Raw genomic sequence first — 25196 nt, 5'->3', positions numbered from 1 at the left:
GGCTCTGCTCTGAGCTTCACTCATTTTGAAACTCAAGATGGCGACTTCTGGTGTCTAGAAATTAGTCTGAAGCTGCCAACTACCAACCAAGATGGAAATTTCGGAACTGTGATGATGTCCAAAGGCAGGAAAATATATCATAAATTAAGAAAGGTTTTGAAACTTATAAAATATGGTTTTAATAACCAAATCGTTTATCCCCAGCAACGTTTGTTAGGTTTATGGTAAAAAATAACTGTTCAAAATAGTGTATTAATGAATGTGGATTGAAAATACAATTGAAATTTTCAATTAAAAAAATATTAAAATAACATTGTTTTCATGTAAAAAATGTTAGAAATAATTTCAGCAAGATTTTGATTTGAATCGTATCAAGCATTGTTTTGCCAACAATCAATGTCGCCCTAAATATGTTATTCCCCCAAAAAGTGTTCTTCAGCTTTCAAGTCATGAAGAGCTCTTCTGTTTTATAGAGTTTAAAATTGTTACTTCACAACTTTTTTATGGTTTAAGGTCTGCATAAATAAAAATTTGCGAGATGTCATATTTTTCTATGTATAACTTTTAGTAACGACTGTTTATTATTTTGATGTTGGATTTCTTTTGACGAGGGACTACGTCTTTGTTTTCTATACTGGTATGCATTCTGTAAAATTGGAAATGAAACTGACAAATGTTGCGTCAGATTTCAAACGATAATAACAGCATAACCACATGATGAATAACAACAAAAAATATGTTGCTGGATAGATAAAATGTTGAATAATTTTATAGTATGCTATTTTTCATTATTTGTCCATTGCAAAACGGTAAAAACCGATAAAAAGTATCAAGGACAAATATACGCGAACAATGAACTAATCAGATGCGAGTATTACTAGCACAGACGACATGAATAGACACCAACCATTCCCTGTGATATTCTCTGTATCCATATAAAAAAAAAAAAAAAAATACTGAGTATCCCCTTTCCAATAGGTCATTTTATGTTTACTTTTATGAACCTAGACTAATTTGATGTCTCGAAGGTAAAGGTTTTTCGAAAAGTTTGAAACAACCTTTTTTCTTGAAAAAATTCTATAATTGCCGTTAGAGCGTAATAGAAACTGATATCTTGAAAGAAAAGATGCTGATAAAAGCAACAGTACCGTTTAGTATATGTGGAGCAGAGTACCATTAGTTTCTCGTCGTCTATCATTGTAGCGGGCACGACTTCTATTCACGTGCAATCAAAACTACAATGCTGCTACTGATGGTGATTGAAAGTATGTCTCATAAATATAATTACCATAAAAACCATAAATTACTCAATCAGAATTGAACATTTTTACAATGGTTATAAGTTATTTTCAATAATTTTTTATCTTTGATATCCACTAAATAACCATGACCGATATAATATCGAACGAATAAGTTCCTAGAAATATTAATTTATAGATGAGTAAAAGCCGGTGAGTGCTTATCAATTTTTTGTACATTTACTAAGATCTATTCGGAACCTTTTTTCTTTTTATATTTGAACTTTGTTAGATATTTTTTTATTTTTACATTTACACTAAAGTCGCTTTTTACGCGGGGGATACGTGCCGCGTAAAAAAAACCGCGTAAATTCCGGAATCCGCGTAAAAAAAACCGCGTAAATTCCGGAATCCGCGTAAAAAAAACCCGCGTAAAAAACGCGTAAAAAGCGACCTTAGTGTACATATACAATAATATACTTATATTAGCTGTCTTCCTAATATAGTGAATGTAATTGTTGGCAAATGAAAAAACAAAAATTAATTATTTTAAACTTATCTTCGTTGTGATTGTTAAATGTAGTTTCCACAAAAAAAAACAATGCAGGCACAACATCACCAAGTGTAAATGAAGCTCTTTCGAGTGTAATTAAATATATTTCTGAAAAAAAATGAAGGGGAGGGGGGCTGAGAATTAAAATCAAAAATCACTGAACAAACGAATTTATTGTGTCTGTAATTAAAGTAATTACAGTGTTTAGTGTTTAGACGTGGGACGTCACTATTTCTTACAATTCTATGGCTGTGTACCTTGTAGTATTTTCAAGTCTAAACGAATTATCTTAACAGTTTCGTAAAACCGACGTTTCGGTCGTTGGATGCTAGCTTTATCAAGGATTCAACTTCACTTTTTTCCTGACATTTTACTCTTTTGCCTTACGTATGATATTTAAGAAGAAGATACTCCGCACTGTGTTGGAGCGACGGAAAAAGCTGCTCGTCATCAATATTGCTAGGAGCATGATTGCAAAAAATCATCAATCGCCTACATTATATTAAGGTCTTTTCACACCTTTTTTCTGTGGGTTACTTTTTTCCATTACTCGAAAACGACCTCATTTCAATCACGTTTTCCGTTTCAGGCCAAAGGAAGCATATATCTGGGTTGACTACTGTCATAGTTAGACAAGCTTCAAACATTTTTTTTAATTCTCGCTTATTTTTCGTCGGCCTAGTTGCATCACTGTAGTTGTGTCAATTACTTCAAACATTTTGGATAGCTTTTTTGTCATATTTTCGACTCATAAAAGTCTTTTCAATTATTTTCAATAATAAAAATAAACTTTTTTAATTTTTTTTGACAGTTCATACTCTTCAAAGAATTAGTATTTTTGACATCATCCACCTTTTGATGGCATTTTTGAAAGATATTACATTTTTAATCATTTTTGAATCCTAATACAGACACTCTTAGACGTTTCATAGGGTATCAGTTCCCTCTTTACCCCCCTGACGATAACACAGTGCAACAAAAATTGACTTTTTTTTCTGCCTTGACTTCTATATATAATTTTTTGTGTATTTTTATGCAAAACTAAATTTCCCCGAGTTTGAACATATTTCAACTTAAGGGGCAACAATGGCGCCATTTTAAATTTTTGAGAAACTAGAAATTTTTGATGTTTTTCCGACGCCATTTTGTTTTAAAACCAAATATTAAAATTCTAAGAGTTTGTCCACATATTAGCATCTTTTCATCCATCTTTTGAAAAAAAAAAAAAAAGATCTTAAATCGGACAAAAAACTGAGCTCAAAACGGTGATTCTACGAAACTGGTTTTGGCATAGTTTTAGTGTATTTCACAAAGCAAAATAATATCGATTATCTCTGAGCATTATTGGTAATTCGCTAATATCTTAAAGTGGTAGTCAAATTATATCTTATTTTGAGTAAAAAAGTCCCAGAGATCGGATGGTTGGTGTCTGATCTACGTAAAATGTCAGCAAATAAACTTATTTTTGTATTGTAGGGGAATTGGGGCCAAATCGACAATTTGCTGATATTTTACGTAGTTCAGACACCTGTCATTCGATTTCTGAGACCCTTTTACTCAAGATAAGATATTATTTGACTGCCACTTCAAGATATTAGCGAATTATCATTAATGTTCAGGAATAATCGATATTATTTTGTTTTATGAAATACACTACAACAATGCCAAAACCGGTTTCGTAGAATAACCGTTTTGAGCTCAGTTTTTTTTCAAAAGATGGGTAAAAGGATGCTAATATGTGGATAAACTCTTAGAATTTTGATATTTGGCCTCAAAACGAAATGGTGTCGAAAAAAACACAAAAATTACCAGTTTCTCAAAAATGCAAAATGGCGTCATTGTTCTTACTTAAGTTGAAATATGTTCAAACTCAGGGAAATTTATTTTCGCATCAAACTTCATCAAAAAATCATACATAAGAGCCAAGGCAAACAAATTGTTGCACTGTGTAATGAGACAAGCCTAACGATAATAGAATTGATACCCTATAACCATTTGAAACTTTGCGGGATTATTTCTTCATCTTTTACGTTTTTTTTTGCATTTGATACCCTCTGTGGCTTCAGTACCCAAGAATTCAAAAATTTTAATTCTCGAGAGTGCAATAATTCAAAACCTAAACAATTCAGAAGAACTCCATAATTCAAAGGAGAAATGGATTAAAATGATTTCACTAGAGAGAAAAACCACACGTAAGCGTTGAAAGAGCTTTGGATCTGTTGGAGTAACGGAGTATGGTGTATCATTTTAGTTTGATAGTAGGCAGAGGAGGAAATTGTATATATCAATGATTGAATTTGAATACTCCTTTCTTAAATTTGACTCTTAATTCTGAACTCTGACCATTTGCTTTTTTAGTTCTGAACTTTTGACTTTTAACTCCAAGCTCTAGATTATGAACTCCGTACTTCAGACGTTGAACTCCGGATTCCAGTTTGTGGACTTAGAACTCTGTAGCCTAGTTTTTGGATTGCTGGACGGATTATGGATTCTAAAGTCTGAACATTGGACTCCGTTCTGTGCGTTCTGGATTCTACATCCTTTCCTCGCAACTGTGCAGTCTGAGCTGAACTATGGAAAATCTGAACCAAAGTAGACTTCGAGTTTTAGCCGAAATTTTTATATTAGACTGTGAGTCCCCCGCATTATTTGGTCTGGATTCTTGACTCTCAGTTTTAGCGTTTAATCCAAGAAATTAGGTGGAAAATTCTGGGTGATTAATTTAGGAGTCTGATATCAGGTTTTTAGGCTCTATATCTAAGACTTTAGACTTTATATTCTTAACGGTTTATTCTAAATTCTGGGTTCTGGTATCAAGAAAATATATTTATGCTCTATATTCTGCCTTCTTGACTCTGGACTATGGATTCTGAATATTGAACTCTGGACTAGGGATGGGACACCTGTCGATATTTATCGATAGTATCGATAGTTGTCAACTATAAATCAAAACGGTAAATTTTGAGCCATACCGATAGTTATCGATATTTCCCTCGTATCCACCCTCTACCGTGATATCAGAACTAAAAAATATATTGCTCTTGTCATTATTCGCATTCAAGTGAAATCACCCTCAAAACTGTTATAAAATTGAGAAACAATCATTTTTGCTCACTCTAACTCGTTCGGGGTGATTTAAATCTACACAATATTTTGCGTAAACGCAACACGGTGCTCCCACAGACCGTTATTATAAAAAAATGCACCGAAGAATCTGAGTACGCCATTCGATCCGTTATGTCGTCCAGAATCTCTGGTCAAAATTTCAAAATCATCGTACGGTACATTTTTGAGTAATGCCCTTTTGAAGGTCGTAAAGTACAAAGAAGCAGGCTTCTGAATACTCCTCTTCGTTGGAATGTGTAGATGTAAAATATTGCTGTTGATACCAGTAGGCAGTAAACACGTGTTGCATATACATGCAACTCATAGTTTTGCTTAATTTGATACAGCTCTTCAGAAAAAACTAATCAAAGGTAACTATTGTCACAACCACGAACTTTTATAAACGCAATGCAAAAAAGAGCACTGTGATTCATGGTGCTCAGAAAAAACGATAACTTACACATCTCCGATTGAGTGAGCACAGATTTCAGCTGCTCAGTTCTTGACGGAGTAAAAATTTAAAATCTAATTGTGATTCCGAACGAATCCTTTACAGAATGAAATTGCTCTCGGGTGTTGTAGGATCTCGTTTGCTTTGCCTAAATAATGCAGCTGGAATAGCTTGGCTACTAGTAAAGATTGATATTATAGCGTTTCCCGTTGACGGTGTTACAAGTGATTTTAAAGGCTGTTCGCATCTACGCGAACTTACATAGTTAGTTATCAAAATGTGCGTGATGAGCAAAAATATTTCCTTCTTTCTTGTTCGCTTGGCAAAACTAAACAAATATGTATCAGAAACGCCGTCAACGCGAAATTACAAAACCAGATTACATTGCATCATGGTTAGCACAATAGCTGGCAGAGCAAAAAATTCCACTACACACTTGTGAGCAGAGCCTATCCAGCCGATCAGCACAAATTGTTATCAGATGTTACTCTGATCGATTCTTCCTACCCTTGTTCAAAAAGAGCATATATATGATAGTGAACCTAGTATTAATACTGCGAAACAGCACAGTAGGACATTGAGCACCAAACAGTTTTCCCCAACGAACGATTGCGATATTTTCATCAGCTAACTTGATCGCTCTGGCATACTATTTCATCAGGCGAAAATGATAAAAGAGTTGGTGTATTCGAAAGCCTGCAAAAAGTGATATGAAAACGACGGAATACTTGTTGTAAAGCACGTTTTTCAACCAGCATTTCATGAAATTACTCCAAAATAGTTTCTACACATTCCAAGAGATATATTTCAAGACATTAACAATTGATGAAAAGATTTATTTGAAAAGTCCACAGTGCACAGTGGTCTGATCTCGAAAAATCAAGGCCTTACTTTTGGCGTTTTTAGTTTTTCGATCAATCCACTTAACAGTTAGATAAAAAAAATATTTTTTCTAATTTACAATATATCAGATAGCTTCCTTCGGAAAAGTTGTAGAAAATTTAAAAAGATAAACAATTACTGAATACTGCGATGCCCTATCTGCACGTTGGACACGACAAAATAAAGTTTTTTGTGGAACACCACTCTTCAAAATCAGTTTTTTGTCTATAACTTTTTCTATGATTGTCAAAACAATAAATTCTATAAAGTTTTGAGAGAATCTTAGTTGAATGAATGGAATCTTAGAACATGAAAATCTGTTATTCACAGTCAAATCTAGTACGAACACGATTTTTCGAGTTTAGACCACTGTGCACTGTGGGATTTTCAGATAAATCTTTTCACCAATTGTTAATGTCTTGAAATAAAACCCTTGGAATGTGTAGAAACTTTGTTGCAGTAATTTCATAAAATGGTTGTTGAAAAACGTGCTTTACAACAAGTATTTCATCGTTTTCATATCACTTTTTTGTACTTTACGACCTGCAAAAGGGCAGTACTCAAATTATCAAACGATATTTCCCATTCCTACTTTGGACGTGTTATTTGAACGCTAGATACTCAATTCTGAACGCTCTTTAAATCTGCCTAAAGAATCCTGAAACATAAAATGTTCTTAACCAACTGCTCTGAAAGCGCTGAATGATAATAAATGAAAAATCAAATATGGAATAAACCTAACATTTTCAAAACAACCATTAGAGCTTTAGAAGTTGGATTGTCAGAATGGAAAACGATACAGGAAGGTGAGATTTGAATTGTCCGAGCAATGTTTAAAAACAAATGAAGTATGAAGGAAATTCGAATTCCATAGGCCACTAGCCCCAAGAACTCGATTGTATAAAAATCGATCTTGATATCCGAAGGATCCTGAGTCTAAAAGTCCAAAAAAATGTAAATAAGGCAAGATTCACAGCCTTGAGAACAGTTCTGACTAGCACTAGGCGAAGTAGAGCAGTAAGCTTGAAACGAAAAATTAAATTCTCACACACAAGCACGGATAGAAATGAAAAGCGTATCATTCACTTCAATAGTGGTAATGCCAATAATATGAAGTGAGGAGTACCGGAAGCAGCTGGGCAATATCACAATAGATCAAATGTTCTGGTCGATGTGAAGACTCCACACAGAGGAAATTCCGCATGTTCTAAAAGCGGGAGGAATGTTGAAATTTTAAATTAAACTTAGAAACATTTCATTCCTTTAATATCATATATAATTCGTCGCAAAGAAAATCAATAATAACAATAAAACAATTTTTAGAGAAAAATTTTACTGGTCATGTCAGACATAAGTAATTATGATATAGAATGACGATTTTGAAATAGAAATTTCAAACCGATTTTATTTTAAATAGATTTAAAACTCAGTAGAATTAGTAAAGTGAAGAAATTCATACTAAATTCATTTACCTAGATCTAGCTCTTATGTTAGTGATGGGATCTAAAATAAATAAATGATTCGAATTGGTACGATTTGTCTATTCAAAAGTTACCGAAACAGAGTTATGCTCAAAAATATGTTACGAAAATTAAAAATCCTAATCTATATAGAGTCGCATAAAAAATGAAATTTTAAAAACATTTGTTTGTCAAGATACCTTAATAATGAATTTCAAGTAGAATTGCTTTTATGGGCATGAGCAAAGCCTTCATAAAATTGTTGTCAATTAAAAGCCATACATCGTAATTATATGTTCACTAGCTCATAATTAAAAATAAGTTTTAAATAAAAAAAAATGTGAGTGAAATTATGAGTATTGTTTGAATATTTTAAGAAAAATTTAATCTAAAATACTTCTTACTTTCGTAGTTTAGTTAAAAGACATGAACTTCCAAATAAAAATTAGTCCATACCTGAAAAAGGTTAATATGTCAGAATAAAAATGAAAAGAATTCACTTTACAATCAACATTGAATCACTCGAGTTTTCCTTGAAAGATGAAGTCTGACATATGACCAAAATTTTCACAACTTCATCCTCTTAGCAAGTGCAAATGTGTTTGCGTTTCGGTTGAAAAAAAAATGAAAAAAATAGAAAAAACCACGCGCGGAAAAATCCATTCCATTTCTCGCGCCACCGTCAAGTACACATCTATATAACAAATGAGTTGTTAGTTTGAACCTACCTTGGTCTCGAGTAGAGGGGAGCAGAGGAATCAGCCAATCCCATCGCAGACGAGCTGGAAAAGGAGGAGAATTTTGTTCGAATTTCAGCACATGTTCGACTCAATCAGTTAATTTTGCAAACGATATAGAGAAAAACTGAAAAATCATGGAAGGTTAAAGGGTTTGTGGGAAGACAATTGGTTTTAGTATAAAAGGGGTGGGAGAATAAACCGGATGAAGGACTTATAAAAAAATCGGTTCTAGTCGTTTTAAAGCATTGAGGTTTACTCAAAAGTCGCAGCCATATATCGCGCGGGGGTAAGAAAATAGAAAGGCAAATCCATGGCGGTAAATTGAACGAAAACTTTCGAAGCAACCGAAACAAGAAAAAAAACGAAACCGTAAGCGCAGATCATTGTTGTGCAAAAACCAAACGGCATAACAGAACGGTGTAACAACAGCAATACGCGCGCGAGAGCGGGTGCAACAAAAAAAAATGAAAAAAGAAGTGAAAAGCCTCATCAATCATATGACGATAATGAATTTTTCGCTTTCGCAATCTTCATTCAATACGTGCGGTGTACGAAAATAGCGTTTTCTAGCAGAGTTGGCATTCCTATGCCTCATTGCCTTCCGTTGCCAGCGGCAAGCCGCGCGTGTTACGAAACTTGCAATACGGTGAGTATTTTGAAAGCGCGAACCAAAAGCGATGGAGAGTGTCAGATTCTTTCGATTTACTAGCGGCAGCGACAAAAAAAAAGACGAATCACCGAGAAATTTGTACCCGATTTCGACGGGAAGCAGGACCACGACGCAGTAGCTCAAATCCTGGAAAATCGGTAAATCTTCGTCGATGAGCGACGGTTTTGCAGCGCGCGCCCACGGAGAAACAACATCTGCTACGTATTCTTTTTTCCGTTGTTGTTGCCTTCTTCTTATTCTCAGCTCGAACTAACACGAATGTGTGGGAAACTGTACGGCGATGGCTTTTCCTGCAGTGAAAAATAGTGTTTGAATCCGATGTCTTTTCGCTGTAAGCCAAGCGTATATGTGAAAATCGGTTGGATTACAGCCGGAATGACAACCAATTGATGGTGGTTTTGTGGGGCGATAATGGTGGTTTCTTCCTCTTTTTTTCCCTCATTTATTATTATTTTGGATAAATATTGCGAAACAGTTTCCGATTCATTGCAATTTTTTGACAGAGACATTCCATTTTAATGGGAAACGTTGCCTGCGAAGCCACTGGGGACTTAATTTTAGCTGGAGTGCAGTGTTGCAGGCACCGGATGGAGATTTCAATCGGAGTGCTATCAAGTAGAAAATAAATTACTCGCTCTACGATTTGTACTACAGACAAATTGCTGTGATGATATATGTGTTTTACCGCTATTCAAACAAGGTGTGAATTGGCGTAAAATTCGAATGCAAATAGTTTTAGGAATATTTAGAAGCAAAAATGTTGTAAGAAATATAAATTATAACTTAAAGTCGATAACTACTTAGTTGAGCATAATATGAAAATATCAATAGATTTTAGGATGAAACGTGACATTTCAGTTTATTGAAGCATAAGGAATGTTTATATCTCAGAAAGAGAGTTTTTTTCAATAGCTCAGAGTTAATTTTGAACAAAAATATATGAATGCTATTTCAGTGTACACTATCGAGGCTTTTATTGACAACAGAGCTAATTAACGTCTAAATAAGTGCAAATTTCTGGAGTGTGGGTTGGAATAGCATGACGATAAGGAAAATAGTTTCGCACCAAAAATGTTCTGGGAAGCTTTTTGGAAATGGCTCCAAAATATGTGGTCAGCAATAATGTGGAAAGTTTCACTGCAAGTTGTTCAAAACTGTTCGTCGAGTATTATCAAAAAAGTTCTAGGATTTTTCATCAATAAGCAGTAAATACAACATTTTACTTATTAATATAATATAAACATGTAATCATTCCCAAACCCAATTTCATGAATTATATAATTATAACACCACTGTTTCGTTCCCCAGTGTTTGTTTGAAATGGAAATATGTAAAACCGTGTGACCAGAGTTGCCAAAGTTACGAATGTTGTTTTGGATGGGCACGAGTTTTGTATCTTCAAGCAGGTCCAAATGAGTTTCCATGGAGCAATAAGTGTTTGCTTTAGGTAGCTTGCAAGAAAGCACATGTTTGTGTTTTTCTCTAACGCAGTTTACAGATCGTGATGTGATTTCAACACGCGTATGAAGTCTTCAAAATCATCAACTTTTGCTGCTTGGCAGCTCTTGTCATATTCTTTCTCTACTCCGAATGCGAACAAACTAATACACGCAAACCGGATGAATTGAAGATAGAAGAAACTAGTAACATGTGCAACATATGCAACGGTACCTATGTGTTGTTTTTTGACTGGAGATGATAAGAGGACATTTATCGACAGTGAAAATTTAGCATGTAGTTGAAACGACCACTATTAGATAGTCGTACTCCCGTAAAATGTGCGCAATGTATGACAGTATGTGTTGTTACTTGACTGGAGAAGAATTTTATTACTTTTTAACCTTCATTGTACCCTTGTGTTGAAAACCACACAAATGAATTTTGTTTCGATTTTTTTTCGAAAACTTCTCGATCGATTTTGACGAAATTTCTTGACAATTCCTAAACCATTAATCTTACACGAAATATATATTTTCCAGGAAAAAATATTTTAAGTTGATGAGATATTTAAAAACTTACGTTGTTTACCCTGGCGTGTGGATTTCCACACATACAACGTTCGCATTTATTTTGGACAAGAAACAACTTAATTTTGCCCCAAACATATTTTTTTCATTAAGTGCTTTCATATCTGAAGCTATAGATACCAATTAATCCTGTTTCTAAAATCGAAAAAGTTGTGTTTGTGTGCGGAAGTATGTGTATGTGTGTTTATTTTCATTCTTACGACCAATTTATCTCGGTTTTCTCAGCACCGGCTGAACCGATTCGATTGTTCTTAGTCGTGTTTGAAAGAGCTTAAAGTCTAGTTAATTGATGGTATCGTTTGATCCAAAGGTTCATTCAAAACTGACGTAACAAAATGTGATCAGTTTATATGGGAACTGATAAACTAATTGATTTTTTTTTTCAACGATTTGACTGAATTTAGGAATGTATATAGGTGCATTCTTGTAATTCGCAACATGAATATATAAATCAAAAGGCTACGTTCAGGACATGTGTAAAAGTATGTGTTTATTTGTTTCATCCCAGTGTGAGAATTTTCACACATATGGGTTACGATTACGCAGGGATCGGGTGCTACTCATTTTTTTGCGTGCAAAGCACACGCCGTTGGGAGACTGCACATAAATTTCTAAAGAGACGAGTAAGAGCAGTTCGGATTGCACTGTACAATCGTTTCCAAAGAGACAAGTAAGTGCAGGTAGCATGTCACAACACACTTTATCCGTCTCTTTCCGGAGATGTCTCTTACTCAGGGATCGGGTGCTACTCATTTTTTTACGAGTAGAATGCACGATGTTGGGAGACTGCACATCAATTCCCAAAGAGACGAGTAAAAGCAGTTTGGATCCCTTTCGTGTCGTTCAGGAGACCTCACAGAATTTACCCCAGTATAGTGCAGAAAGACGTACCGTGACTGCGGGTAATTCTGCGCTGCACATTTTCCCGCGCACTCAACTTATAAAACTGTTTGCTACAGTAAATTTTACTAAAACATACTTAATCTCTGTACTATTATAGCAGACTATGCTATGCACATGGTAAAGCACACAAATCAACTGTGTTTTAGTAAAATTTACTGTTGAAAAATAGTTTTTTAAGATGAGGGCGCGGAAAACGTGCTGCGCAAAATTACCCGCAGTCACCGTAGTTTCTACCTCAGAAAATTTCTTGGGCTTTGTGTGCCTCTTTGTTGAGAGAGTTTTTGATCACAGCCAGTGATGCCACATATTCAGATTAATCTGTAGTTATACAGATTTTATTTTTCGACATTTTCACGCATAACGATTATCTGTGTTGTATGAGGATGCGGATCACACCTTTTCAATAAGTGAAAAATAAACCGTACAACGCATATTATTGTTTTGAAAGGTATGCTTCTATGTTGAACAACAGATTGAAGAAAATTGATCTTACAACACAAAATGAAGGCACAGCTTAATGCTTTTAAAGATAAATAGCACCTAAACATGAAGAGGCGTCAAAGAACATCTTGTACAGTAGACTTTAAAATTTAATTTTATTAACAACAAAACCCATGTTTATCACATATTTAAGAGAGGAAATTGTTCCTTTTCTAGGTGCTTTTTATTTTCTATAATTCGACGTTTTAAAGATATTGATTACGGACTTTCTCGACTTTCCAACGAAACCAACAAAATTAAGCAAGCTTCACATTTCTTGTGCAGTAGTTAAATGTATTTAAAAATGTGAGTGGCAACCCTGATTATGCCCGGCTGTGTGAAAATTTTGCCCGTTTGCGGCTTCCTGCTGACTCGTAGGGGGAATAGGGGCATAATGGGCTCCTAATTCGGTTGCTGATTTAAGCATGGAAAACGACAAAAATTTAAGGGCTGTCTTCAGTGCAAAACTGCCATGATACTTGGCGGCTTGTTTCGTAAATGTCCCGTCGCGCCTTATGGTGGCCAATTCTGTCTGCAGTCCTTTTTTCTGACCGATTCGGCTCCAAAGATTTTTTAATATATGTTCGCACCATCACTGTAAACAAACACTGACTATGGAAACAGAACGACTGAAATAAGTCGACTGAGATGAATTTCAGGTAAATTTATGTGACAACACACCTTGTCTTATTTCACCCCAACTATAGGTGACCATTTCGCTCCTATCGAAATAGTTAAAGTTAATATGAGATTTTAACACTAATTATAGCTTAAAATCAAAACGTCAATGATGGTGAAATTTGGGGTACGACCGATACGTCATATTGATGTGTCTACATACTTGATTGAGCCACGACCGTAAAGGCTTATTTTGTAGTGCGCAATAATAATAATTTTTCCAACATCCGGGAACCAAGTTGATTTTTTCAGTATATTTCCATGTTTTAAACAGACGAATCACTTTTGTTCTACATCAAGATATACTGTAGTAACTACGGAACAGTTCCACATACCACATTGTATTAAAAATTGCGTAGTTTCGCATATGAGAGGGGTGCCCATTTCACCCCGTGTGCTTATTATGCCCCTCATCCCCCTACACAGATTTTAATGCAACATTCGTAGCAAGTTTCGAACGCTTTCATTGCACATAATTGCACAGAGACATCTCCGGAAAGGGACGGATAAAGAGTGCTGTGACATGCGAACTGCACTTACTTGTCTCTTTGGAAACGAAATGTACAGTGCAATCCGAACTGCTCTTATTCGTCTCTCTAGAAATTATTGTGCAGTCTCCCAACGGCGTGTGCTTTGCACGCAAAAAAATTAGTAGCACCCGATCTCTGACTCTCAAGTATAAAATCTCTCTCTCCTTCGTCTCTTACTCCTTCCAAATAATGGAGACGTGCACAAAAATCTGCGAGACGCACGAAGATTTTTTGCACAGCTCTGAGTAGTTAGACGATCCCTGCGAATACGTTAATGCTAAAAGCACCTATTTAGTGTTTGCACAGCCTGGTTGAGCAGTGTTCAACATTTACACAGTTTTATATCTGCTGCAAGACAAGTGTACTCGCACTTTTAGGTATATTGAAATAAATTTAGAATGGATCTCCCGAGATGGTCTAACAAGCCAGTCGTCGTGGGTTCGGCTCGGCTCTCGGCTCGGGATAAACTGTTAGTGTTAGTAGAATCGTAGCGCTAGCTCCGCAATTGTCCTTTACACTAAACAGTTGACTGCGAAGTCTGTGTATAATAAACAAAACGTCGAGTTCCGAATCGGAATGTAGCACCAAGGCTTTGCTTACTTTGCTTAGCATGGATTTCAGAATATTCTTACGAACATTCCTAGCACCGAATTGCTTCATTTGGTCAAACCGATGTTGGGATTTTTTTTTGTTCAATTGCTATCATAGCATGTTTAATTGGTCATATCATGTAAAAACGTTTTGTTTCGTAACTTTTGGATGAACCATCGGATCAAACAGATGAGGTAATGTATTTTTCAAGTTTGTTTTTGTACACTACGCATAATATCATTTAATTAGTTACCTCCAAGGTACTGCTATGTACTAGGCGTTTCCAAAAACGATATTTACCATCAAATAACTAGACTTTAAGCTCTTTCAAACGCGACTAAGAACAATCGAATCGGTTCAGCCGATGCTGAGAAAATCGAGATATATTGGTCGTAAGAATGAAAATAAACACACATACACATACTTCCGCACACATACATACCCTATCCGATTTTCGAAATAGGATTGTTTGGTACCTATAGCTTCAGATATGTGAGCACTAATTGAAAAAAATATCTTTGGGGCAAAACTAAGTTGTTTCTTGTCCAAAATAAATTGAAAAGTTATATGTGTGGAAAACCACACACCAGGGTAAACAACGTAAGTTTTTTTTAGGATTCAATGAAGGTTAAGTAACAGATTTGTTACCTAATGAGCAATTTTGCGTTATTGCTTACAAAATAGCAAAGAAAATTTTAGGAGTTGAAGGTGGTGACTTTTAGTTCCTGGAAAACAGCAAAAAATGACCAATATGGGTATTTTCATTATCGGAATGATGCCGGAAGCCAGAAGATGAACTCAGATGCCATTTTGAAATTCAATATGGCGTGTTTCAGTTTCTGGAAAAGAGCCAAAAATGGCCGAATACCACTTTATAAGAATATTTTTCTTAGTGTTGTATAAAATTATCGGATATAAACATATTGATACAAGACAGCTTATCGTTTTCTACCGAGTCGATATACAGGTTGGACTCGATTATCTGGAGACTCGATTATCCGGAATTCGATTATCCAGAATTTTAAACTCGATTATCCGGAATTTTATTTTTTGTTGTTCGTTTTCAATTTTTATTCCGAAATTTTACCCTTACCATCCCTTCTGGCATATTTGTTACCATTTATGTCACTTCCGGTATATTTGGCACATGTTCGATTTAACTGAAAATAATCAATGTCCGATTTATTTTATGCTTCTCAAAATTTTTCCACTTTTTGCCTCAAAATAATTTCTGGTTACGACACTGCATCATACAAGTAAAATAAAAAGGAAATATTTATTTTAAGTTCGTCGATTATCCAGAATAACATTTTTCTGATGTTCCGGATAATCGAGTCCGACCTGCCAAAATCTACCACTTCAGCGCATCAAATTGATAGATTCCAATTGAGTGTATTCCCTAGCCTTCTACTATAAATTCATTGGCACAAGACAAGCTCTCGTAATTCTACATTTGTCTAACGTTCTTGTCTCATACATAACCTCTTCAACTTTTTCTACAAGAGACGGATTTTTTTTTATACATATATTTGCTTTATTTAACCACAGGCACGTCATTATTTCTGCTCAGGAAAAATGAAGAGAGTTTAAATTTTGTTAAGATTATAACTCTTTTTGACGAAGAACTGCGTCTCACAGGAAGTTCAGCTGCATAGTGGTGTATAATGAAAATCCTTAAACCGAAATTACGTTATATGTGTCCAATTTATAATGCTAACAGGTCGCTTTGATTCCAGTAGATTTTTTTCACTTTCATCGATCAGTGTTATCTATGCGACCGCCCAAATACAGAAAATTGTAATTTGATTATTCAAACTAATGTATTATTCAAAATTTTCAAGCATTGTTGCGACGCAGATTTCGACCTGCGATTGGTCGCTTAAAACTTGCCTTTTCTGATACGATAGATTTATTGTTATACCTAGTTACCCGGAAATTCACCATTTAGGCTATATAAAAACCTTCTTCTGCTTAGTTTTCTAGTGGATGATGGAAAGGATGATCCCAACTCAGTAGCAGCTGGTAGCAGCGGGAGTGGTAGTAGCAGATTTGCGGTGTTAGCTTTAATCCTAAACAAATCATCATACCAGCGGATGGTGGGATCAGGCTTCTGAAAATCACTGTATATCCATGACAGCAAGTTTTCAACTAATTTGGCTCTCGTTGTACTGCACAGCTGTCCCTGTTCCCCGTATATTCGGTGCATAACCCGACAGCACACAAAAGCAATGCAAAACGGACTGTTATTGTTCGTCTTGTTTTGTCTGTCGATTCCTCCAAACTGTCGCTAATGACAGCCTATAATCCCCGACATCCTTCGGCACGAATCCGAGCGGGATGTCAGGTGATTATGATTCACGAAAGTAATGTCGAATTCGTTTCCGCAGTGTAGCTACACTCGGACTACATTTTTCACCCCGTAAATGTTTTTTTCCACTTTCCGGACTACACTTTTTCTGTCTCTGACTACACTTTATCTGTCCCGGACTACACCTGAAAAGGCAGAGTGTACTGTAGGGAGTTACCAACACATTAACACATATGTGTTTAGCCGGGTTTTTTTGGTGAATACGAAGCCAACCGTTTCAATGGAAACACATATGAAACGGTTGGTTTCGTCTTCATTATGGCACCGGCCTTGGAAAAAGGAGAAACGAAGGAGTGCGAATCGATGACAGCCGTAGCCGATCGGCAGGTTGTCAACAGCGCAAGCCAAGCCAACATGACATACTCAAAATGAACAAACTAGGCTAACATGTCCGAACGAATAAAATAAATGCGTAAGAATGAGCTGTAGTGTGCAACAAAAGAAAGTTTCGTTTGCTTTGTGTGAGCTTTAGCTGTAAGTGAGCTCCGATAAACAGCTTATTCATGAGGCTGTTAGAGTAAAAGATAGTCGTCAGTATAGTGTCGTACCACAGTCTTTTTCCGAAGACTTCTCTGGATACCTAACAACACTGGTTGTGAAAATATTACTAAAACTGATGTCTTGAGGGAAAGGGGAAGTTACAGGTAACAGGAAATTTGTTAGAGCACGCACAGCACCGCCGACCCAAAATGTAGCTTTTATTTCCTATTTTCAACGTAGGGGAGAGCCGTACAAAACGCACCAGTTGGGTAAGATGGCCCATGCTAATAATACTCCAAAATACTCACACATGTGACACATGTGGCTTTTAATGACGGATTTCTTCGTTTTTTTTTTATATAAACCTAGCTTTCCTACAGTTCTCGTATGAAAAAGTGTGACATAATGACCAAAATACTTGATAAAAAGTGTACAATTGGCTGTGACTCTGTTCAAAATGTAATAATTCATGAATTTCATATAAGCTTTTATGATTAACTGATTTCTTTTACTAACTATCATCAACTTTTACCTAAAAACGATCAAAATAATAAATAAGAGCAGAATGCAGTATGAAGCACTTGCAGAAGATGGCTTAACAACTTAGAGCCTGTTCCATTGCTGTTGATTTTACATCTGAGACTTCAAGCGCTTCTCCCATCGCGTGCTGATTTCTGCTAGTGGCATATTAGCCTTCTGCTTTGGAGCATATTGGCCTTTATTGTGGTGCGTCTTGGTCAAGGGCTTGTTCGGTAACAATGATAATTTTGACCGAAAATAATATTGAAATCGAATATTTTTGAATGGACTTCGTCAAAAAGATGCATCATATAGATCCTTCAACCTTCTTTCACGTTCAGTGACGCTTAAGAATCATTAGAAGCGCTGTAAATTGCGTAAATGCTCAACTGGTGCGTTTTGTACAATCCTCTCCTACTCTTTGCTTGATGCTTGTCTTCGGATCGGCACGCAACGAATGAAGAACAGCACCACACAGCGAATATCTCTTTCAGTCTTGTCCATTTACTCATCTTTGTGCATTTTTCAACACATAAACATCAGTTTGTTGGTGGGCATTGTGATGAGCAAATAAAAAAGCACAACCTTATTGAGCGGTACCTATGCGCATAGGGTGTGTGGAATATAACTACACAAATAAGTAGGCGAGCCAAAGCTGCATGCTGTTGAGTAAATTAACTGTGTCTGGGCTAAATTTATCACAGACCTGCACCGTGATAATAAAAAAAAACTCAGTGAGCATAACACAGTGAGCAGAGCCCTACGTAGGCGCTACAGGACAGATTACTAAGGAAACAGCTAGAATTTTCATCATAGTGCCCTTATCAAAGAGCAATAAATGTGCGCTATCTATAGTTTATCAGTTGCAATCGAAAAAGTCTCTCTGCGAGAGCTTTATGCGCTTACTCTTCACAATACAAATTTTGTGATGTTGCGTATGTGGCTTTCTTTGCACAGTGTGCATTTTTTTTTCTTCATCTAGAGTTTATTTGACACGGCACAAATACAATTCAATGTTTAACGGCGCCAATTATATCTGGTAGCTTACTTTCTAAAGTATCTTAATAACTAAAAGCAAATTTTTTATCCTCGCTGCCGACTACGAGCTGAAACTAAATCTAACTTAAAGCTAGAATATTTTGCATTAAAAGCACAGGTTTGCTGTTTGATGATTTTCATTGCCATAGGTAAGCAGCATATTAAATTTGTTCCGCTTCTGGGCCAAGATATTACGGACTGGCATATTGGGTTGTTTCCATCACCCTTGAGAGTATCGTGCGGGTCTGATTGCTGTTTCCGGATCCGGGGTCTTAACGTGTTCTTGTCGTTTGGTTGGATGTAGGCGGAAGGGGATAGGACTAAACTGGGGCGTGGATGGATTTCAGGAAAACGTATATAAGGGACATGAAGGATAGGTCACGGCTCGCCAAGACATCACGAACAGGAACAGCCTACCTTCGGCCTGCAGGGAAGCTATTAATCTAGACCTGGCGTCACGGTGTACAGGGCATGACCAAACAACGTGCTCTATGTCGTGATAACCTTCACCACAGGCACAGATACCACTTTCCCCGAGCCCAACACGACGGAGATGCGCGTCAAATCTATAGTGATTGGACATAAGCCGGGACATCACGCAAATGAAATCCCGATCTACATCCAACCCCTTGAACCACGGGTTCGTCGATACCTTGGGGATTATGGAATGTAACCACCTTCCCAGTTCCCCCTTGGTCCAAGAATTTTGCCAACTGATGATCGTATTCTGACGTACAAGTGCGAAAAATTCATTAAAAGCAATTGGTCTTTCATAAATATCACCGTTTGTTGCGCCCACCTTAGCCAAAGAGTCCGCTTTCTCATTACCCGGTATCGAGCAGTGAGAAGGGACCCACGCTAAGGTAATCTGAGTAGATTTTTCGGATAAAGCACTCAGATGTTCCCGTATTTTCCCCAGGAAATACGGAGAGTGCTTAACATCTTTCATCGATCGGAGAGCCTCAATGGAACTGAGACTGTCCGTAAAGATGAAATAATGGTCCGTGGGCATTTTTTCGATAATCCCTAGGGTGTACTGAATTGCAGCTAATTCTGCGACGTAAACAGAAGCAGGATTATCGAGCTTATGGGAGACGGTTAAATTGTTATTGAAGATACCGAAGCCAGTGGACCCATCAAGAAGTGATCCGTCAGTGTAGTACATATTGTCGCAGTTGATGTTTCGATATTTATTGGAAAAATTTTTAGGGATCTGCTGCACGCGTAAATGATCCGGGATTCCACGAGTTTCTTCTATCATGGATGTATCGAAAAACACAGTAGAATCAGAAGTATTTAATAAGTCGACACGATTTGGAATATTCGAAGAAGGGTTAATATTTTGGGACATGTGATTGAAATACAATGTCATAAAACGGTTTTGAGAATTAAGTTCGATTAACCTTTCAAAATTTTCAATCACGGGACGGTTCAAGATCTCACATTTGATTAGAATACGAGAAGACAGGCTCCAGAAGCGGTTTTTCAATGGTAGTACTCCAGCTAAGACCTCTAAACTCATCGTATGGGTCGACTGCATGCAACCCAAGGCGATACGCAAACAACGATATTGTATTCGCTCCAGTTTGATCAAATGTGTGTTTGCTGCGGAGCGGAAGCAGAAACACCCGTACTCAATAACAGACAATATCGTTGTTTGGTAAAGCCTTATAAGGTCTCCTGGATGGGCTCCCCACCATTGTCCAGTTATTGTACGAAGAAAATTCACTCTTTGTTGACATTTTTTCATCAGATACCTCACGTGACAACCCCAGGTGCCTTTAGAGTCGAACCAGACACCAAGATATTTGTGTACCAAAACCTGAGAAATCGTTTTACCCATTAATTGTGTTTGAAGCTGAGCAGGTTCATGCTTCCTAGAAAAAACTACTATCTCAGTCTTCTCCGGAGAGAATTCGATACCTAGCTGTAAAGCCCAAGCAGACAAATTGTCCAAGGTATCTTGCAATGGTCCTTGCAAATCGGCAGCTTTGGCTCCTGTAACAGAGATTACACTGTCGTCTGCAAGTTGTCTTATCGTGCATGAATTTGCCAGACATTCGTCGATGTCATTTACATAAAAGTTGTAAAAAAGGGGGCTTAAACATGAGCCCTGGGGAAGACCCATGTAGCTAATGCGAAAAGTTGCCAAATCGCCGTGCGTAAAATGCATGTGCTTTTCGGACAACAAATTGTGCAAAAAATTGTTTTTAAATTGGAGAAAATCCTTGTCGGTGAAGTTTGCCCGAAAGAATGTCAATAGAAACGGAATCAAAAGCCCCCTTAATGTCCAAGAACGCAGACGCCATTTGTTCTTTGCGAGCATACGCCAGCTGAATATCTGTTGAAAGCAACGCAAGACAATCATTCGTCCCTTTGGCACGGCGGAAGCCAAATTGAGTATCTGATAGTAGACTATTTGATTCGACCCAATGGTCTAAACGACGGAGTATCATTTTTTCCATCAATTTCCGGATACAGGATAGCATTGCGATCGGCCTATAAGAGTTGTGATCAGAAGCTGGTTTCCCTGGTTTTTGGATGGCGATCACCTTCACTTGCCTCCAATCCTGCGGTACAATGTTTTGCTCCAGGAACTTATTGAACAAGTTCAACAAGCGCCTCTTGGCATTGCCGGGTAGATTCTTCAACAAGTTGAATTTGATTCTATCTAACCCAGGCGCGTTATTGTTACAGGACAGGAGGGCAACTGAAAATTCTGCTATCGTAGAAGGTGATTCTATCGCGTCGTGACCCGGAGACGCATCGCGATCAAAGTTTTGCGCAGGAACAGAGTCCGGACATACTTTCCTGGCAAAATCAAATATCCACCTACTTGAAGACTCCTCGCTTTCGTTGACCGTTACGCGATTCCGCATTCTTCGGGCTGTGTTCCAAAGAGTGCTCATTGATGTCTCCCTCGACGTCTCGTTTACGAACCGACGCCAATATCCGCGTTTCTTTGCCTTAGTCAACCTTTTAAACTTGATATCAAGCTCCGAATAACGTTTAAAGTCGTCGGCATCGTCTGTATCCCGGAAGGTCAGATACGCGTCGGATCTTTGCGCGTAGACATCGGAGCACTCTTGGTCCAACCACGGAGTGGGAGGCCGTTCTTTGATCGTTACGCCGGGATATTTCTTCGTTTGGGCTTGCAACGCGGCGTCGAGAATCAAGCCCGCGAGGAGGTTGTATTCTTCAAGAGGTGGATGATGTTGAATCGACTCGACCGCTTTTGAAATCATTTCCTCGTATAACTTCCAATCGACATTCCGTGTGAGGTCATACGGAATGTCAATTGGTCGCATGCGAGTTGACCCGTTTGTAATTTAAATAAGAATAGGCAGATGGTCGCTACCGTGAGGATCGAGGATTACCTTCCATGTGCAATCCAACCGTAGCGACGTCGAACATAAGGATAGATCCAAAGCGCTTGGGCGCGCTGGAGGTTTCGGGATGCGTGTCATTTCACCGTTGTTTAAAATAATCATGTCGAAGTCATCGCAAAGGTTATAGATTAAAGAGGAGCGGTTATCATTGTAGGGGGAACCCCAAGCCACACCATGAGAGTTGAAGTCTCCCAAAATCAAACATGGCAAGGGAAGAAGTTCTATTAAATCAAAGAGCAGCCGTTGCCCAACCTGTGCTCTGGGAGGAATATATATTGAGGCAATACAAAGCTCTTTACCTTGTATTGTCATTTGACATGCGACAATTTCGATGCCTGGAATCGAGGGGAGGTTAATACGATAGAAAGAATAGCACTTTTTAATCCCTAGAAGTACTCCTCCATATGGGGTTTCTCGATCAAGGCGAATAATATTAAAATCATGGAAGTTGAGATAAATATTTGAAGTAAGCCAAGTTTCACAAAGGGAAAATGCATCGCATTTGTTTTTATTTATCAAAACTTTAAACGAATCAATTTTTGGTGAAATACTTCTACAATTCCACTGTAAGACAGAGATAGAATCCTTCATATACGCAGTTGAATTAGGCATCGAAGGATACAATCCCTGCAAGGAGGGGCCATTGGGCAGTCAACTGCTTCGAAAATGATCTAACTGTTGGGAGGAATGCTGTAAGAAAAATTTTAATTGGATCGGGTACATTGGAATTTCAAAAATCCTGTTCACAATGTCAGAAAATTTCACTAATCCAGAGTTTGTTTCATCTACTGGATGTGCAAAAGGAACAACTGGGGTTTTAGATGTTCCTGGCAGTGCTGGGAACTCCTTCTGGGACTTTAAATTTGCAAGCCCAGGAGGAGTTTGCTTCGGTTTTTCCGCAGCACTGTTTGGTTTGCTTGTAACTTTCATTTCACTTTGAGAAATCTTAGGACCTTTTCTGGGAAGTTTAGGAGAGGAAATATTTTTCCTCTTTCTAGACTCCCCAGGATTGGCGTAAGATGTTCCCGCTGGTGAATCGTCAGAATCGGTTTCATCAGAGGACAACAGATCATAAGGGTTTGATGTAATGGGAGAAGTGGTAACGGTCTTCTTCAGCATCTCAGCGTAAGAACGCTTCAAACGCTCTTTGAGAGACCTCTTTATTTTATCCCTGCGCTGCATGTACACCGCACATGTCGAGAGCTCATGCTGACTCTCCCCACAGTGAATGCATTTTTCAGCATTTTTACTGCAGGAATCATCCGCATGATTCTCCCCACACTTGCCACAAGGTGCCTTATTGCAACAGTAGGCGGCGGTGTGGCCTAACTGCTTGCAATTGGTGCAATTCATAACACGGGGTACATACAATCGCACAGGCAGACGAACCCGGTCGATCGAGACGTGGCTAGGGAGTGCAGATCCGGCAAACGTAACGCGAAACGAGTCTGACGGAGTGTAAACTTTTTTTCCGCGGACGAGAGACATGGACCGCAATTGCTTACAATCCAAAATCTTCGCCTGTGTTTCGGTATTTTTGAAGCAACCGGTTACGCTTTTTAGGATACAATCGACAGACAGACTCGAGTCGGTTATGACACCGTCGATCTCCACGTCTCGTGCGGGTATGTAAACGCGATACTCGCGTGTGAAGAGCTCAGAGCAAGCGATAGCATTGGCCTGTGTCAGATCACTGACCACGACACGGAGCTTGTTAGGTCGGACCTTGGAAATTTCGGTCACGGCCTTGTACCCCTTCGTCAGGTTTTTAGAAATTTGCAGTATGTTTAATCGCTTTGAATTCACTCCTGCCTTTGGACGAAAATAAACAGTATAGCTGCCCTGTTGAGATCCGTCCGGGTAAAGCCTGGGGCGAGGGGGGACTGGAGAATGAACAGGGGAAGGGGTAACAGAAGGGTCAGGGTCAGGGGGGTTCGGGGATGGTGGCACGGGAGGCGAGGGATCTATATCCATCGCGCTAAATGTAGCGCACTAGCGCACTAGCGCCGACAAGAACACGTACCTATTTACTTCTTCCTTCCAGCAGTGGTTGTCCGATCGTTCGAAGCTGCACCCAAAGCAGCCAGCAGCAGTGAGCCGGGTGCGAGATCACTCAGCACACTCGACTGTCAACTGATGGCCTTGAATTAGAAAGATCTATTCACTGTGCACAGATCAAAACTGCAGCTGGTATTTTGCACCAATACAGCCAAAGTTGCGAGCCGGGTACAGAACGTAGCGACACAACTCACAATCTAGTTGGCCTTTAGCGCGAATAATACACTCTTTTGTTTGGCTATTCGTACACACGGACCGGATTGTAATAGAACGACCAATTTGCACGTCCGTTTCTGTCGAGTGTTCGACGCGGAATGTTAGCAAAATTATAGTTTATTGTAACTCAATCATATTTGTTGTAGTTGTTAACAAAACATTCAAGAATGCATTGGTGTATTTTGGATCGAATTCTTTGCTTAAATGTGTGCGTTACAAGCTTGAGAACAAAAAAGCATAATTTTTTGGCACAATCTCACCCCGGATGACGGTACTGAAGTCTCGTCTAATTAGTGCTCCGCAATAGCATAGCAAATGTTCCGAGGTTTCGCTTTCTGAGTTGCAGGAGCGACAGATATCATCTTGGGTGAAACCAATTTTCTGAAGATGATGTTTGCTCGGACAGTGACCAGTTATTAGGCCAGTAAATATACTGAGTTCGCTCTTCTTGAGACTCAGCAACTTTTGAGAATTTTTTGTGTTTGTTGTAATAAATCTTTCTGATTGGTTATGAGATTTCACTGCCTTCAAATTGGCTGTAATCTCTCGTTATTTCCATTTCTTTAGCTCAGCCTTCAGGACATAGTCTGAGATACCACAAAACGGTTCTGGACCAATGAAGGTTGATTCATTGCTCTTCATTCCACAGTGACCAGGAATCGAGTAAAGATCCACTGAATTTGACTGGCTCATGTGTTATAGAAGGCAAATGCAGTCCCAGACAATTCTAGACATGCACTTGTAGGCTTTCGGGGCCTTAAATGCCACTTGACTGTCCGAGAAAATGCCAATGTTGGCGTGTCCATACTTCCTTTTCAGG

The 25196-nt window shown here is 38.0% G+C and overlaps 1 protein-coding gene across 2 annotated transcripts in view; it reads right to left on the bottom strand.

Annotated features, from left to right (window-relative positions):
- Nucleotides 1-25196, bottom strand: part of LOC129726076 (RNA-binding protein Musashi homolog Rbp6) — a 1668991-nt gene that overhangs the window by 914760 nt on the left and 729035 nt on the right. For both annotated transcript variants that reach the window (XM_055682685.1, XM_055682686.1), the window contains exon 4: nt 8418-8471. In XM_055682685.1, the coding sequence (XP_055538660.1) occupies nt 8418-8471 (54 nt within the window). The remainder of the gene's footprint in view (nt 1-8417; nt 8472-25196) is intronic.

The sequence above is a fragment of the Wyeomyia smithii genome, chromosome 2 (genome assembly GCF_029784165.1).
Source record: "Wyeomyia smithii strain HCP4-BCI-WySm-NY-G18 chromosome 2, ASM2978416v1, whole genome shotgun sequence".
NCBI classification, from domain to species: Eukaryota; Metazoa; Arthropoda; class Insecta; order Diptera; family Culicidae; genus Wyeomyia; species Wyeomyia smithii.
Note: the sequence above shows the minus strand (reverse complement) of the source record. Positions and strands in the feature narration are given on the sequence as shown.